The sequence below is a fragment of the Tasmannia lanceolata genome, unplaced genomic scaffold, assembly GCF_043159265.1.
Source record: "Tasmannia lanceolata isolate RefF3 unplaced genomic scaffold, GAP_Taslan_0.1 ptg000011l, whole genome shotgun sequence".
NCBI classification, from domain to species: domain Eukaryota; kingdom Viridiplantae; phylum Streptophyta; class Magnoliopsida; order Canellales; family Winteraceae; genus Tasmannia; species Tasmannia lanceolata.
The window spans coordinates 2,528,419-2,543,165 of record NW_027518688.1 but is presented as its reverse complement, the minus strand read 5'-3'; the positions used below and the strand labels follow the sequence as shown (position 1 = coordinate 2,543,165).

General features: G+C 37.5%; 1 protein-coding gene across 1 annotated transcript; it reads right to left on the bottom strand.

The window, feature by feature from the left end:
* Positions 1 to 3,351: 3,351 nt before the first annotated feature.
* LOC143886945 (zinc finger BED domain-containing protein RICESLEEPER 2-like) lies at positions 3,352 to 4,506 on the bottom strand. The gene has a single exon (XM_077391114.1). It carries the CDS (start codon positions 4,504 to 4,506, stop codon positions 3,352 to 3,354), a length of 1,155 nt encoding a protein of 384 aa, XP_077247229.1.
* Between the last annotated feature and the right edge of the window lie 10,241 nt (positions 4,507 to 14,747).

Genomic DNA, 14,747 nt, shown 5'->3' with positions numbered 1-14,747 from the left:
GGTGGGGAGGTTCTCCACCAAGACGAGCACGGAATGACAACCCGCGAGGCGAGTCGTTCTCCCATAGTTGCTTGACGTGGTGTTGTTCGGATTGCCCGAACAAGAGGTGCTCAAGTACTCTTCCGCTCTGCCATTTTTCTTAGGACTTAGAACGGTTTTTTGTTCGAGGTCTCACGGATGGCGCCAATCTGTTGTGCCCAAAATTGGTAACAGATAAGGCAGTATCGTAAGACCTGGCTTGGCGAATCCTGATTGCTGAACTGGTTGAGAGGCAATGACCTGCACAGTGACACATGAGGTCAGAAGGTCAACCCGGAGTCCTTGCTCGGGACGAGCACTTCGACACTCAAGTAAGTGACACTAAACTGTCAAAGCGATGAATAGTGATTTTTTTTGGGATTCGAGTCCCTCACCTTGTCTTTATGAGGGCTATTTATAGTGAGGGATTTGGGTGTTAGTTTACCCTTTTACCCTTGACGACAGGTGTCAACCTGCTAGTGGACCAAGTCTTGCCCATGTTTCCTTGCCTTTGGAAAGGTGTAGGCCCAGGGTTGGGTGAGGGGAATACATGATTCCCTCTTCGGGATGGTGCAATGACCCTCATACCTTTTAGGGAATGAGAGTTGTATGGGTTTACCATGGTGCCACGTGCCACATGTCGTGTGGAGATTGGGGCTTTTTCTTATACCCCATCAATTTCCAACCCAAAAAGAATCTTGGCCGAAATATGCAAAAGAGAGAGAGAAGGGGGTGTCGTTCAAAACCTTGGGAGGAGAGAGTAATGACCATTTTTTTTTGGGGGGATGGAGCAATGAAGGGGTATTTATAGGTGAATGGGTGAGCAAGGTTGCTATATTTAGGCTCTAAAATAACAATGGTTGAGATTACAGATTAGAAATTGGAGGGCAAAGATTACAACTTCTAGGATGTTCTTCTCTAAACATGAAAATCTCTTTTATGAATAAAAAGAAACATCCTTGTAGGGCATGGGAATTGAGAATTAGAAAGAATTTAAACGGCTAGATTCGTCTATTACAAATTGAGAAACACATTAGGAGCACAAGATGAGGCCATGTGCCTCTCAAAATCTTGCAACTTGGGAAAAATTAAAGAGCAAAAGGAAAATTTCTTCTCTTTGCTGGAATTTTAGTAAGAGACCAACCCAATTGGATACGGACATGTGTCCGCTTGACTTGCTTGAGCTAGTGAGATTGTGCCACATGTCCCTTCAAAAGATTTTCACCAAATCAAAATATCTACCCAATATCCCAAACAAATAGGGGAGGGGAAAGCAATGCACGTCTTCCCAAGTGTGGTGAGAGGAGAGAGAACATTCGCGAAAACAGAAAATTTTCTTTTTCCGGAGATTTTGACGTCCGATTTCGATAATTTTTTCGCCTTTGGAATCCTTGATTTTTCCTCTTTTGTTTAAACCCAATATTGCCATAGAAATACTGATTTCAAATTTTTTGACCAGTGAGGGCCCTCGATCTCCATCAACAGATCGTTTTTTTAGAAATTGGGCAAATCGGTGATCCAAACGAACCAACCGATTCGATCAATTTTAGATCAACGGTCGAAACTATTAAACCAAGATATCAACATCAATTAAGACATTAAAAAGCTCGATTATTGATGATTTAATGGGACAATTTCGACGGATCTCGTTAATCTTGTCTTGATTCATGACTTTTCACTAGTTTTTTTTTGCTCAATTAAGTGACCCAGTGTTTAATCCGGATTTGAGATCAACCTTGATCGATATTATTTTAACCAAATGATCACAAATCCTAGGTAAAGAAAGACACTCAGGTCATGATCTGCCCTCTATCTGGCAATTTACGAAATCGGGTCTCGGAATGGAATGAGGGCCTGGGCTGTAAAGTGACCCTAGCTTATTTTGTCCCGATTGATGATTCGTAAAGTCAGATCGAGATATTAATGACCTAAAATATATAAATCCGTGATAGAGGGACTCTCACGTGGATTTAACACACTAAAGTCACCAATCAGGGTATTTTTCGGATCAAATCATCTTACCAGGTACATCTTTTTTCCATTTTAGTTTCCAGGGAATGTGAGGAATCATATTTTACCAGTAAAATTCCACGGATCAATATATTAGGCTATTGTTGGTTAAAGTGTAGCAAAAGGAGGGTGTCTACACATTGGTACATGATGAAATGTTTTCAAAAGCATTAGGATATAGTCCAGAACATATGAAATTAACAAGAGGGGGGGTGAATTGAATTTTAACACTAAATTATCCCTTTTGACAATTACTTGTGAACCTAGTTAGAATTTTTCTTCTTTAAATTAGGTTTTTGGTTAGTGCAAGTAAGATTGAAAACAAAAGATATACCAAACCAAAAATAAGAATGAAAGTACAAAAATGAGAGATGACACACCGATATATAGTGGTTCGGGCAAAGCCCTACTCCACTCTTCTTAAGATCGTCCTTAAGGATTTCCACTATTGGAGACCTCCACGATGCCCGGCTCCGAGGCGGTTACACTTCCAAGGGATATTAAATAAGGATGCCCTTACACCTTTACAAAAGACTCTCCTTCTCCGCCGAGTTCTAAGCGGTGCTCCCTAGGGTATTAAGGTAGGATGCCCTAGCCACCTTTGCAAGAAATGAAGATTGAATTGCTTGGCTTCTTCTTGGAAGCTTGATGCTCTTTGTAGACCCTTGATTGCTCTTCAATGATGGTAGTTGCAAGTGAAAGCTCTTTAATACTTAAGTAGGCACTAAGCTTTGTGTACTTGCAATGGGATTATAAGGACTGTGATCAATCAATACACATATCAGAGTGTCTAATTTTATGTTAGGCTAGTAGGCTTCTGATGTTGGCACTATTGATGTTGAATTTGGCTACGGGCTGCTAGCAGGACTGAAGCAAACAATTTCCAGGTGTTACACAAGGCAACGCAGCAAGCCTTCAAACATAAGAAGTTAAACACATACCATAGCAAATATAAATTGGCTGTAGAACCGAATAACAGTAACACTAAAGCAATTTAAGCAAACAAACAGAGGTATAACTTAGGCTGCAGCCAGCAGAACCAAATATAACAGTAACAAACAGTCAAATACCCTAAAATAGTTGAGGATATCAAGAAAAAAGTAACAAGAATATAAGATCAAACCTGAAATTCTGAAACCTCAAGCTTCAAAGATCTCTAGTTGAAGAAATATCAAACATCCCCAATGTTTGAAAATTCTAAAAATAAGAAAACAAATATAACAAAATTCAAGTTCGAAGTCAAAAAATAAAATAGATAGAACATAATGAAAATTTTAAAAATAAAGGAAACAAATTTACCATTTTCAATAGTTTTAAGATCCTCTAAAGCTTCTTCAACATTAACCGGAGATGACAAAGATCGGAGCCAATCTTGACCACATATAAGTGCTTGTGAATCTTAGGAGTCAAAGAACTCCTAAATGCATCAAGAACACGTTCTCCCATGCTAAATGCCGACTCCGAAGCAACAATAGAGATGGGGACGGGGACCGCTAACACACTCCGAGCCATTTGTAATAAAATAGGAAATCTAGGACCATGGAGTTTCCACCACTCTAAAATATCAAAGTCATCACTATCTTCTTCGCTGTCTTCACTTAAATATCTATCCAAGTCCGATTTGCTGTCTCCACCCCCCAATTTAATCTTATGCTTCTTATACATTTCCGTCATCATCTTCCTCACATGTTGTTTTGGTTCTTGTGATTGTGAGTTTTGAGAATTCCCACTTGAACTTGATTGCCCCAATTGAACTTGATTGTCATGAGGTGTATTGACGGTGTTGATATTGGCCTTGTTAAAGTCATTAAACATTTCAAATATGGCATCAAGCACTTTCCCCCCTAGCTCCTTGCCTCTTTCATCTCCATACATTGCAATAAGCGCAAACTTCACAAAATCCAATTTGTGACGAGGATCAAGAACAACCGCTATATAAATTATCTTATTCATCTTATCAACGTCTCCCCAATACTTATCATACTTTTCTTTCATTTTCATAACCATCATTACCAAGTCAAAGTCTTCACTCTCACTCCATTGTTTTAAAAGGCATTCAACTTCGCTAATTTCATGAAAAAAAGTATTGGATGTAACATACAAGGAGCCCGAAACTCGTATGGTGAGCTCATAAAAGTTTTGAAGTAAAATCGCCATTCTTCTAACTTTTCTCCAATCTTCACAATCGGGCTTCCTAATCCCATTCTCATTCCTGAAATCAAGTTCACTACTAAAAAAAGGATCTTGGTCATCATACCTATCGAATGCCTTTTCAAACTTTTCAGCTGCATTCAACATCAAGTAAGTCAAATTCCATCTAGTAGCAACATCTAAACACAACAAACTCTTGCTTTGGATTCTTTTGGTCTCAACACACCCTTTGAAGAGTTTCAACCTAGCTGGAGAACTCCTCACATATTTAACCGCCGCTCGAACCCGTTCAACTGAAATTTCCACCTCTTTCAAGCCATCTTCCATAACTAGATTAATGATATGAGCAATACATCTCATATGGAGGTATTTTCCTTGTAGAACACTAGACCCCCAACTATTATTTTCCTCAGGTAAGCAACTGCTACAACATTAGAACTTGCATTATCCACGGTAATGGTGAATATTTTATCAATCCCCCACTCAAGTAAGCACTTCTCAACCGCCTTCCCAATAGCCTCACCTTTGTGACTAGAAATTGGACAAAAGTTTTGAAATATGGGTCTATGTGACCAAGAGGGGGGTGAATTGGTTTTAACAAAAAATTTATCCGTTTTTGAATTCACAATTTTAACCTAATTCAATTTTTCTTTTTCTTGCTTAGTTTTGGTTAGTTCACCTAATATAAAAATACAAAGGAAATGCTAAACCAAATACAAAAATAAAAGTTCAAGAATAAAAGAAAAACACACCGATGTATAGTGGTTCGGGCAAAGCCCTACTCCACTCTTCTTGAGATCGTCCTCAAGGATTTTCACTATATGAGACCTCCACGACGCCCGACTCCGAGGCGATTACACTTCCAAGGGTATTAAATTAGGGTGCCCTTAAACCTTTACACCAACTCTCCTTCTTCGCCGAGTTCTCAGCGCTTCTCCCTAGGGTATTAAGAATATGATGCCCTAGCCACCTTTACAATAAATGGAAAGAAGATTGCTTGACCTCTCTTAAATCCAAACACTAATGATTTGCAAGTACAAGGCAAGTTTTGTGGAGAAGAAAATAAAAGCTCAAGCTAAAAGGGTTATCAAATGCTTTGAATGCTTAAGGTTGTTTTTCAAATCATTCAAGAGAGGTAGATGGACCTCTTGAATGTGTATTTATAACCCCTTAAAAAGATATGACTGTTTGGGGGTGTATGTATCAAAAGACCCCAAAAAGCAACTAGTCGTTTGAATTAAAACGGCTATTTTTTTTACTTCGCGACGTTCTCGGAGCTCCGAGAAAAAACCTCGGAGTTCCGAGAATACAACCAGAACACATTCTTGAAGGATTTCTCAGAGTTCCGAGAAATCAAACAGAACTTTTAAAAAACCTCCTGGAAGGTTTCTCGGAGCTCCGGGAGATTTCTCGGAGTTCCGAGCTCGGAGCTATGAGAAAAATCTCGGAGTTCCGAAAGCCTAAAACAGCAGTTTGTTTCTGTTTTTTGTTGCTGATTCATTTTGGGCTTTTGGAACTCTTATTCTTATAATAATTTGGAATGTTATGAGGGTCCCAATATGTTGGTCCACCACATAACCATTCACTTACCCAATTAAGTTTAATACGGGAAGTGTTAGTCTTTTTTGAAAAATACATTTAAAAAGTTTGTCTTGACGTAGAAATCAAAGAGAGATGATGTACAACAAGTCTAAATATGATTACGCTCCTCTTTGGTCTTGGTCTTCATAGATCTTCTATTATGTGCTTGCTTTGCTTGAGTGTGTTGAGGTGAGCTCCACATTGATTGTTCTTCCAAGGTAAGTTGTCCCTTGTGGTCTGTAGCTCCTTTGACTCTTGTGTGGTACATCTTCAAGCAAGACTAAGTGATGTGATGGTTCCTTCTATGATCAACCTATCTTATTACAACACTTCAAGGGAAATTGATTAGTATTCAAAAACATAATCAATTGTGTTTAGAATCATCAAAACAAGATAGGAGAGTAGACCCTTGGGCTTACAATCTCACCATTTTTTATGATGACAAACAAAATTGATTATGAGGAGTGTGGAGAGTGACATAATAGGCAAGTGAATGCAGGAACTCCCCCTCAATATATGTACAATGATAAACGATAATAAGTAAAAGCATATATGGCATATGGAACATGAATAGATAATCAATTTTCAAACTTCTCCCCCTTTTGTCATCGACAAAAAAGGCAAATTTATCAAGTTTTAAGCGCGTACATGAACAAGGATATATTCAAGAAGTAAGTCATGTTGATTAGCTATAAAACTCCCCCTCAGGCTTTTGAATGAGGAAAACTAACATGTATAAGCATGTGGTAGTAAATTAAACTTTCAAACTCCCTTTTTATGTTTTTGTTTTTTTTTTAAAACGAAAACATAGCATGAGATATTACAAGTGTGAAACCTTAGCATGATAAGCAGGAGTAAATGATGATTGAGTTGGGTACTTTTCCTAAATCAATGTGAAATACTCAAGAGGGGGGGTGAATTGATTTTAACACTAAATTAGCCCTTTTGAAAATTACCTATGAACCCTAATTGGAATTTTTCTTCACTTAATTAAATATTTGGTTAGTGCAAATATAATTGAAAGCAAAATGAAATGCCAAACCAAAAACAATAATGAAAGTGCAAGACAAGAAAGAACACACCGATGTATAGTGGTTCGGGCAAAGCCCTACTCCACTCTTCTTAAGATCGTCCTTAAGGATTTCCACTATTGGAGACCTCCACGATGCCCGGCTCCGAGGCGGTTACACTTCCAAGGGATGTTAAATGAGGATGCCCTTACACCTTTACAAAGACTCTCCTTCTTCGCCGAGTTCTAAGCGGTTGCTCTCTAGGGAATTAAAAAAGGAATGCCCTAGCCACCTATACAAGAAGTGAAGATTGAATAGCTTGGCTTCTTCTTGAAAGCTTGATGCTCTTTGTAGATCCTTAATTGCTCTTCAATGATGGTAGTTGCAAGTGAAAGCTCTAAGTATCCCAACTCAAGAAATTTGCAAGTGCAAGGCAAGTTTGGGAAGAAAACAAAATATCAAGCACAAATAGATTGCAAGTTTTCTTTGATGCTCAAGTATGTTTTCAAAATGATCAAGAGAGAGGAAAAAATCCTCTAGATGTTGTATTTATAATCTCTCAAGAGAATATGACCGTTTGGGGGTGGAAATATCAAATTTCACAAATTAATTCAAATCCCAACGGCTATATTCTTACTTGTCGCGAGGTTCTCGGAGTTCCGAGAAAACGGCCAGAAGAACAAAATATTCTACTGGACCATTTCTCGGAGTTCCGAGAAAATGGCCAGAAGCTACTGGACCATTTCTCAGAGTTCCGAGAGAACTCTCGGAGTTCCGAGCTCGGAGCTCCGAGAAAAATCTCGGAGTTCCGAGAAGCCTAAAAATCTGTATATTTTGAGATTTTATTTCTTGTTTGATTTTTGGCTTTTGGAACTCAACTCCTATGATAATTATGGAATGTTTATGAGGGTCCCAACATGTTGGTCCACCACATAATCATTCACTAAACCGTTGAAGTTCTTTAAGTGTTGTGTGAAAACAATTTTGAAAAACACTTTGAAAACGTTTTGCCTTGACTTGAAAATCTAAAGAGAAGGGATGTATAATGATACCTATGCAACCTTCAATTCCTCTTTAGCTTTGGTCTTCAATTGATCTTCCATCTTTGTATGTTTGCTTGAGTGATGATTGTGAGCTCCACTTAGCTCCTTTGACTCTTGTTGGGTACATCTTCAAGCATGACCATGTTGTGTGTTGGTTTCTTCAATGATCAATCCTATCTTAAACACAACACTTCAAAGCAAATTGATTAGTATTCAAAAACACAATCAATTATGTTTAGAATCATCAAAACAAGATTGGAGAGTAGACCCTTGGGCTTACAATCTCCCCCTTTTTGATGATGACAAACAAAATTGATTATGAGGTGTGTGTGTGGAGTGACATAGTAGGCAAGTGAATACTGGAACTCCCCCTCAATATATGCACACAGATAAATGATACAAGTTATAAGCATGTGGTGCATATAGTCAATTGAATAGATAATCAATTTCAAACCTTCTCCCCCTTTTGTCATCGACAGAAAGGGTTAAAAAAATTTAGGAGTAGATAACTCCCCCTAAATCAATGCTTATGGTATAGAAATATATAGCCAAGTAATGCACATATACCTGTTCATGATCAAGATGTTGACAAATGTCAAATTGTTAGGTATTTTTAATTAAAGTGAAGATACCTCTCCAACTTAGAAAACTAAGAAGGCTAAGAGTATCAATTGAGTGATTTTTAAGATTAATATTTGACATCTCATTCATGCAGATACTACCAAACAAAGATGATATGTATAAATACTATATAGATAAGCTGGTGAAAGGCACAAAGTATTTATTTGGCAATTTCTTTGACTTGATCCGCACTTCAAATGTTTAAGGCACTTCGGATATAACAAATTCTATCATCACTAAGGGGTTTTGTAAAGATATCCGCTAATTGATCTTCAGTGTTGATATACTTTAAGCAAATATCTCTTTTTTGTGAGTAATCTCTAATGAAGTAGTGCCTAATCTCAATGTATTTTGTTCTTGAGTGCTGTATGGGGTTCTTTGTTAAGCTTATAGCACTAGTGTTGTCACATTGGATGAGAATATTTTCCATTTTAATGCAATAGACCTTCAATGTGCTTTTCATCCATAGGACTTGAGCACAACAAGCTCCAGCTGCCACATATTCTGCTTCTGTTGTGGACAGAGCTACTGAATTTTGCTTCTTGCTAAACCATGAAACAAGTGATTTACCCAAGAATTGGCAAGTCCCACTAGTGCTTTTCCTATCTACTCTACATCCGGCGAAGTCTGCATCTGAATATCCGATGAGAGTAAAGGAAGATGATCTTTCATACCATAGTCCTAGACTTTGTGTTCCTCTTAAATACTTGAAGATCTTCTTGACTGCTGATAGGTGAGACTCTTTTGGATCCGATTGAAATCGAGCACAGAGACAGACAGTAAACATAATGTCTGGTCTGCTGGCTATCAAATAGAGTAAACTACCTATCATACCCCTATACATCTTCTGGTCCACAGATTTGCCAAATTCATCATTTACCAGCTTAGTAGTAGTACTCATGGGAATTCTTGATGTCTTACTGCTATCCATGCCATACTTCTTTAATAACTCCTTTGTATATTTTTCTTGATTTAAAAATATTCCATTTTTGTATTGTTTAATTTGGAGTCCTAAGAAATAGGTTAACTCACCCATCATGCTCATTTCAAATTCATTTTTCATTAAAGTTGCAAATTCATCACACAATTTTTGATTAGTTGAGCCACATATGGTATCATCTACATATATCTGGACAAGGAGGATATCTTGATTTTCTCTTTTGATAAATAATGTTTTATCCACCTTTCCCATCTCAAATCCTTTTTCAACCAAGAAAGTGCAAAGCCTCTCATACCAAGCTCTAGGAGCTTGCTTTAACCCATACAAAGCTTTATCAAGCCTGAAGACATGATTTGGATGTTTGAAGTCTTCAAAACCTGAAGGTTGCTCAACATACACTTCCTCTTGGATATAGCCATTTAGGAAGGCACTTTTGACATCCATTTGATATAATTTAAATCCTTTATGAGATGCATATGCCAAAAGTATCCTAATAGCCTCCATACGGGCAACAGGAGCAGATGTCTCATCATAGTCTATTCCCTCCTCCTGATTGTACCCTTGGGCTACCAGCCTAGCTTTATTTCTAGTGATAATTCCATTTTCATCCAATTTATTTCTATACACCCATCTCGTGCCAATGACTGGATGATCACTAGGTCTAGGCACTAGCCTCCACACCTTGTTCCTTTCGAATTGACTTAACTCTTCTTGCATAGCCATCAACCAATATTCATCCTTTTCAGCTTCTTTGATGGCTTTAGGTTCTAATTCGGATAGGAACGCCAAATTGTTACTCACACTACGATAGTATGATCTAGTTCTCACTGGCGATGTGGCATCACCTAAAATTTGGGATTCAAGATGATCTACCAATGTTCTCCTATCCCTAGGTGGAGAGTTATCATCTACATTTTCTGCTTCCTCACTAGGTAATGTATGACTTGTAGATGCATGAGGAGGAGCACTTAACTTAGGTAAGAGATGTTCATTAGGTTCATCCTCATCATGTGGCATTTCTTGAGGTGTTGGCTCTCTCTCATCAAATGTCACATGCATGGATTCTTCGACAACTAGGGTTCTATTAAATACTCTATATGCCTTGCTATGTGAAGAGTACCCTAAGAATATTCCATCATCCGACTTCTTATCAAATTTGTGTAAATTATCTTTAATGTTTAAAATGAAGCATTTACATCCAAACACTTTAAAATAGCTTATATTTGGTTTCAAGTATTTCCAAAGCTCATAAGGTGTTTTCTTAGAAATTGGCCTTAAATATACCCTGTTTATGATATAGCAAGCGGTGCTAACCGCTTCCGCCCAAAAATATTTAGGGAGATCATTTTCATGCAACATAGTTCTAGCCATTTCTTGGAGAGTTCGATTCTTTCTTTCTACAACTCCATTTTGTTGAGGTGTTCTAGGTGCGAAAAAATTATATTTTATGCCATGTTCATTACAGTAAGTGTCAAAATGTACATTTTCAAATTCCGTTCCATGATCACTTCTAATGTAGGAGATAGCAATACCTTTTTCATTTTGTATTTGATTGCACAGTATAAGGAAGTTTTCATAAGTTTCATCTTTGTGTGCTAGAAATATGACCCATGTAAATCGTGAGTAGTCATCCACAACTACAAACACGTACCTCTTTCCACCTAGGCTACTTGTCTTCATTGGTCCAAAAAGATCCATGTGAAGTAGTTCCAAGGGGTAGGAAGTTGAAATCATATTTTTAGGTGCAAATGAGCTCTTCAATTGTTTTCCTAATTGACAAGTTCTACAAATGTGATCTTTGGTGTATTTGAACTTAGGCAATCCTCTAACAATTTCTTTTGAGGAGAGAGTCGAAATGAGTTCCATTCCGGCATGACCCAATCTCCTATGCCATAGCCAAGACTCCTCACTAATGGCATTAAGACAAGTCACATTTTGGAGTCTAAGATCATCTAGTCCAATTGTGTAAATGTTATTGTCTCTAGAACCTATGAATTTTACTTTTCCATCTATCTTATTTTTAACAATGCATTTGTCGGGATTGAAGACTACTTCAAACCCATTATCACATAATTGACTAATGCTAATAAGATTATGGGACAAGCCATCAACATATAGTACATCGTGTATGGGAGAGGTAGAGTTACCTATGGTGCCTTCACCTTTGACTTTTCCTTTCTTATCATCTCCAAAGGTAACGTCTCCACCATCCTTGAGTGATAGGGATGCGAATTGAGTAAGGTCTCCTGTCATGTGTCTAGAGCATCCACTATCAAGGTACCATGTGTTCTTCTTGTTATGGCTTTTAAGGCATACCTACATATGAATAGGCAAGTGAGATCCCTTAGGTACCCAAATCTTCCTAATCTTGCTATGTTCATTTATTTTCACTTTAGAGTTCAATTTGATTTTATCTTGTTTAGCATGCAAGCAAGAAACCTTGTAATGACCTTTTAGACCACAATAAAAACAAATCTTGGTATTACTAGAAGAAGCCTTTTCAAGTTTGTTTTTATAGTTAGATATTGTAGTATTCCATTTATGCCCAAGTCCACTTTTGTCACTTGAAATTCTTTGTATATTAACAAGCTTATCCAATTTCAATGAACTATTTTCAAATTTTTCAAAAAGTTTCTTTAGTTCATCATATTCAAAAGATAGTTTACCATTTTCATGATTTAGCTTGTTGTTTTCATTAGAAAGTTCTTGTCGGTTTTCATTTAAGATTTTGATAAAAGCATTTAACTCATGAATTTCTACTTTGTATTTTTCATTTTTATCATCTAAAAATTCATGATCTTTTTTTAACCAACCAAATTCTTTTGTCATGTTAGCAAGAGAATTTTCAAGTGATGCAATTTTATCAAATTGAATTTCAAGTTCATCATTTGCATTTTGTAAGGAATCTAGAACTTCTTTTAAGACAATGACATCATTTAAAGTGTTTACCTCGTTATTGTCGTTTGTTGAGGCCATAAAGCACACGTTCCTTGCTATCAAGCAATCTTCGCTATCATTTTGTTCGCCTTCGCTTTCAATTTCCTCATCCCAAGTGGCGGTCATTCCTTTCTTGCCTTCTCTTCTCTTGAAGCGGTTGGTTGAAGAATGCTCATTGTTGAATGGACAATCCGGGCGAATGTGTTCAAGCTTCTTGCAACCGTAGCATCGGGGTTGAGAAGATCCATCACCAAGTTCTTCTTTCTTCTTGAATGGAGGATTGGTCCTTCTATTTCTCATGCCTCCCATATTCCTTTGCAAGAATTTGATCCTTCTTGTTAGGAGGGCAACTTCATCTTCCATGTCTTCCTTTGCATCTTCATTTTCACCTACATTACAAGCAAAAGCAATTCATTTTCCTTTTTTAATTTTAGTTTCAATTTCGGGTGCTTTTGTTTTGAAAATCATCTCATGGGTGATCAAGGACCCTATTAGTTCATCTAGGTTTAATGTATTCATGTCCTTAGCTTCCGTGATTGCGGAGGTTTTGGATTCCCATGACAAAGGTAAGGACCTAAGGATTTTGGTCACTAAATCTCTATTAGAAAATTGTTTTCCAAGACCCCTTAGTCCATTTACAAGATTGGTGAATCTAGTGTACATGTCGGCAATTGTTTCATCGGGTGTCATTTGAAGAGTTCATATTGCCGAAAAAGATGATTCATTTTAGATTCTTTGACTTGATTGGTTCCTTCATGGGTGACCTCTAAGGTATCCCAAATTTTCTTAGCCGAATTCAAATTTGATACTTTATTGAATTCTCCGGGAGATAGACCACAAATAAGGGAATTCATAGCTTTGGCATTATAATTTGAAGCTTGTTGTTCAGCTTCGGTCCAATCATTTAGATTTCTTGTGGGTAATGTGTATTCATTATTAATTGCTCTCCACATTTGATAATCTTGGGTTAAAAAGATTTTCATTTGACTTTTTCAAAAACCATAGTTTGTTCCATCAAAATAGGGTGGCCTAGTGTTTGAGTAACCTTCATGGTGTTGAGGATGGTTTGCCATTTTAGAATCTTTACTCTAGACCGATTAGGGTTTTTTTTTTAAAAAAAAATTAGAGACGAGGCTTTGATACCAATTGAAATTAACAAGAGGGGGGTGAATTGAATTTTAACACTAAATTATCCCTTTTGACAATTACTTGTGAACCTAGTTAGAATTTTTCTTCTTTAAATTAGGTTTTTGGTTAGTGCAAGTAAGATTGAAAACAAAAGATATACCAAACCAAAAATAAGAATGAAAGTACAAAAATGAGAGATGACACACCGATATATAGTGGTTCGGGCAAAGCCCTACTCCACTCTTCTTAAGATCGTCCTTAAGGATTTCCACTATTGGAGACCTCCACGATGCCCGGCTCCGAGGCGGTTACACTTCCAAGGGATATTAAATAAGGATGCCCTTACACCTTTACAAAAGACTCTCCTTCTCCGCCGAGTTCTAAGCGGTGCTCCCTAGGGTATTAAGGTATGATGCCCTAGCCACCTTTGCAAGAAATGAAGATTGAATTGCTTGGCTTCTTCTTGAAAGCTTGATGCTCTTTGTAGACCCTTAATTGCTCTTCAATGATGGTAGTTGCAAGTGAAAGCTCTAAATATCCCAACTCAAGAAATTTGCAAGTGCAAGCCAAGTTTGGGAAGAAAACAAAATCTTTAGCACAAATGGATTGCAAGTTTTCTTTAATGCTCAAGGAGGTTTTCAAATCATCAAGAGAGAGGAGATGAATCCTCTACATGTTGTATATATAGTCTCTCCAAAGAATATGACCGTTTGGGGGTGGGAATATCAAAAACCACAAAATAATTCAAATCCCAACGGCTATTTTTTGAGCTGTCGCGAGGTTCTCGGAGCTCCGAGAAATTCTCGGAGTTCCGAGAAATATTCTCGGAGTTCCGAGAGAACGACCAGAAGAAATAAAATTTCTACTGGACCATTTCTCGGAGTTCCAAGAAAATGTCCAGAAGCTACTGGACCTTTTCTCGGAGTTCCGAGGGAACTCTCGGAGTTCTGAGCTCGGAGCTCCGAGAAGCCTAAAAAATCAGCAAATTTGAGATTTTATTGCTTGTTTGATTTTTGGCTTTTGGAACTCAACTCCTATGATAATTATGGAATGTTTATGAGGGTCCCAACATGTTAGTCCACCACATAATCATTCACTAAACCTTTAAAGTTCTTTAAGTGTTCTTTGAAAAACATTTTGAAAATACTTTGCCTTGACTTGAAAATCTAAAGAGAGGAGATGTACAATGATACCTATGCAACCTTCACTTTCTCTTTAGCTTTGGTCTTCAAGTTGATCTTCCATCTTTGTATGCTTGCTTGAGAGATGATGTGAGCTCCACTTAGCTCCTTTGACTCTTGTTGGGTA

Excerpts from the sequence above, each read along its gene's own strand:
- LOC143886945 (XM_077391114.1), bottom strand. The coding sequence starts at position 4,506 with ATGGAAGATGGCTTGAAAGAGGTGGAAATTTCAGTTGAACGGGTTCGA.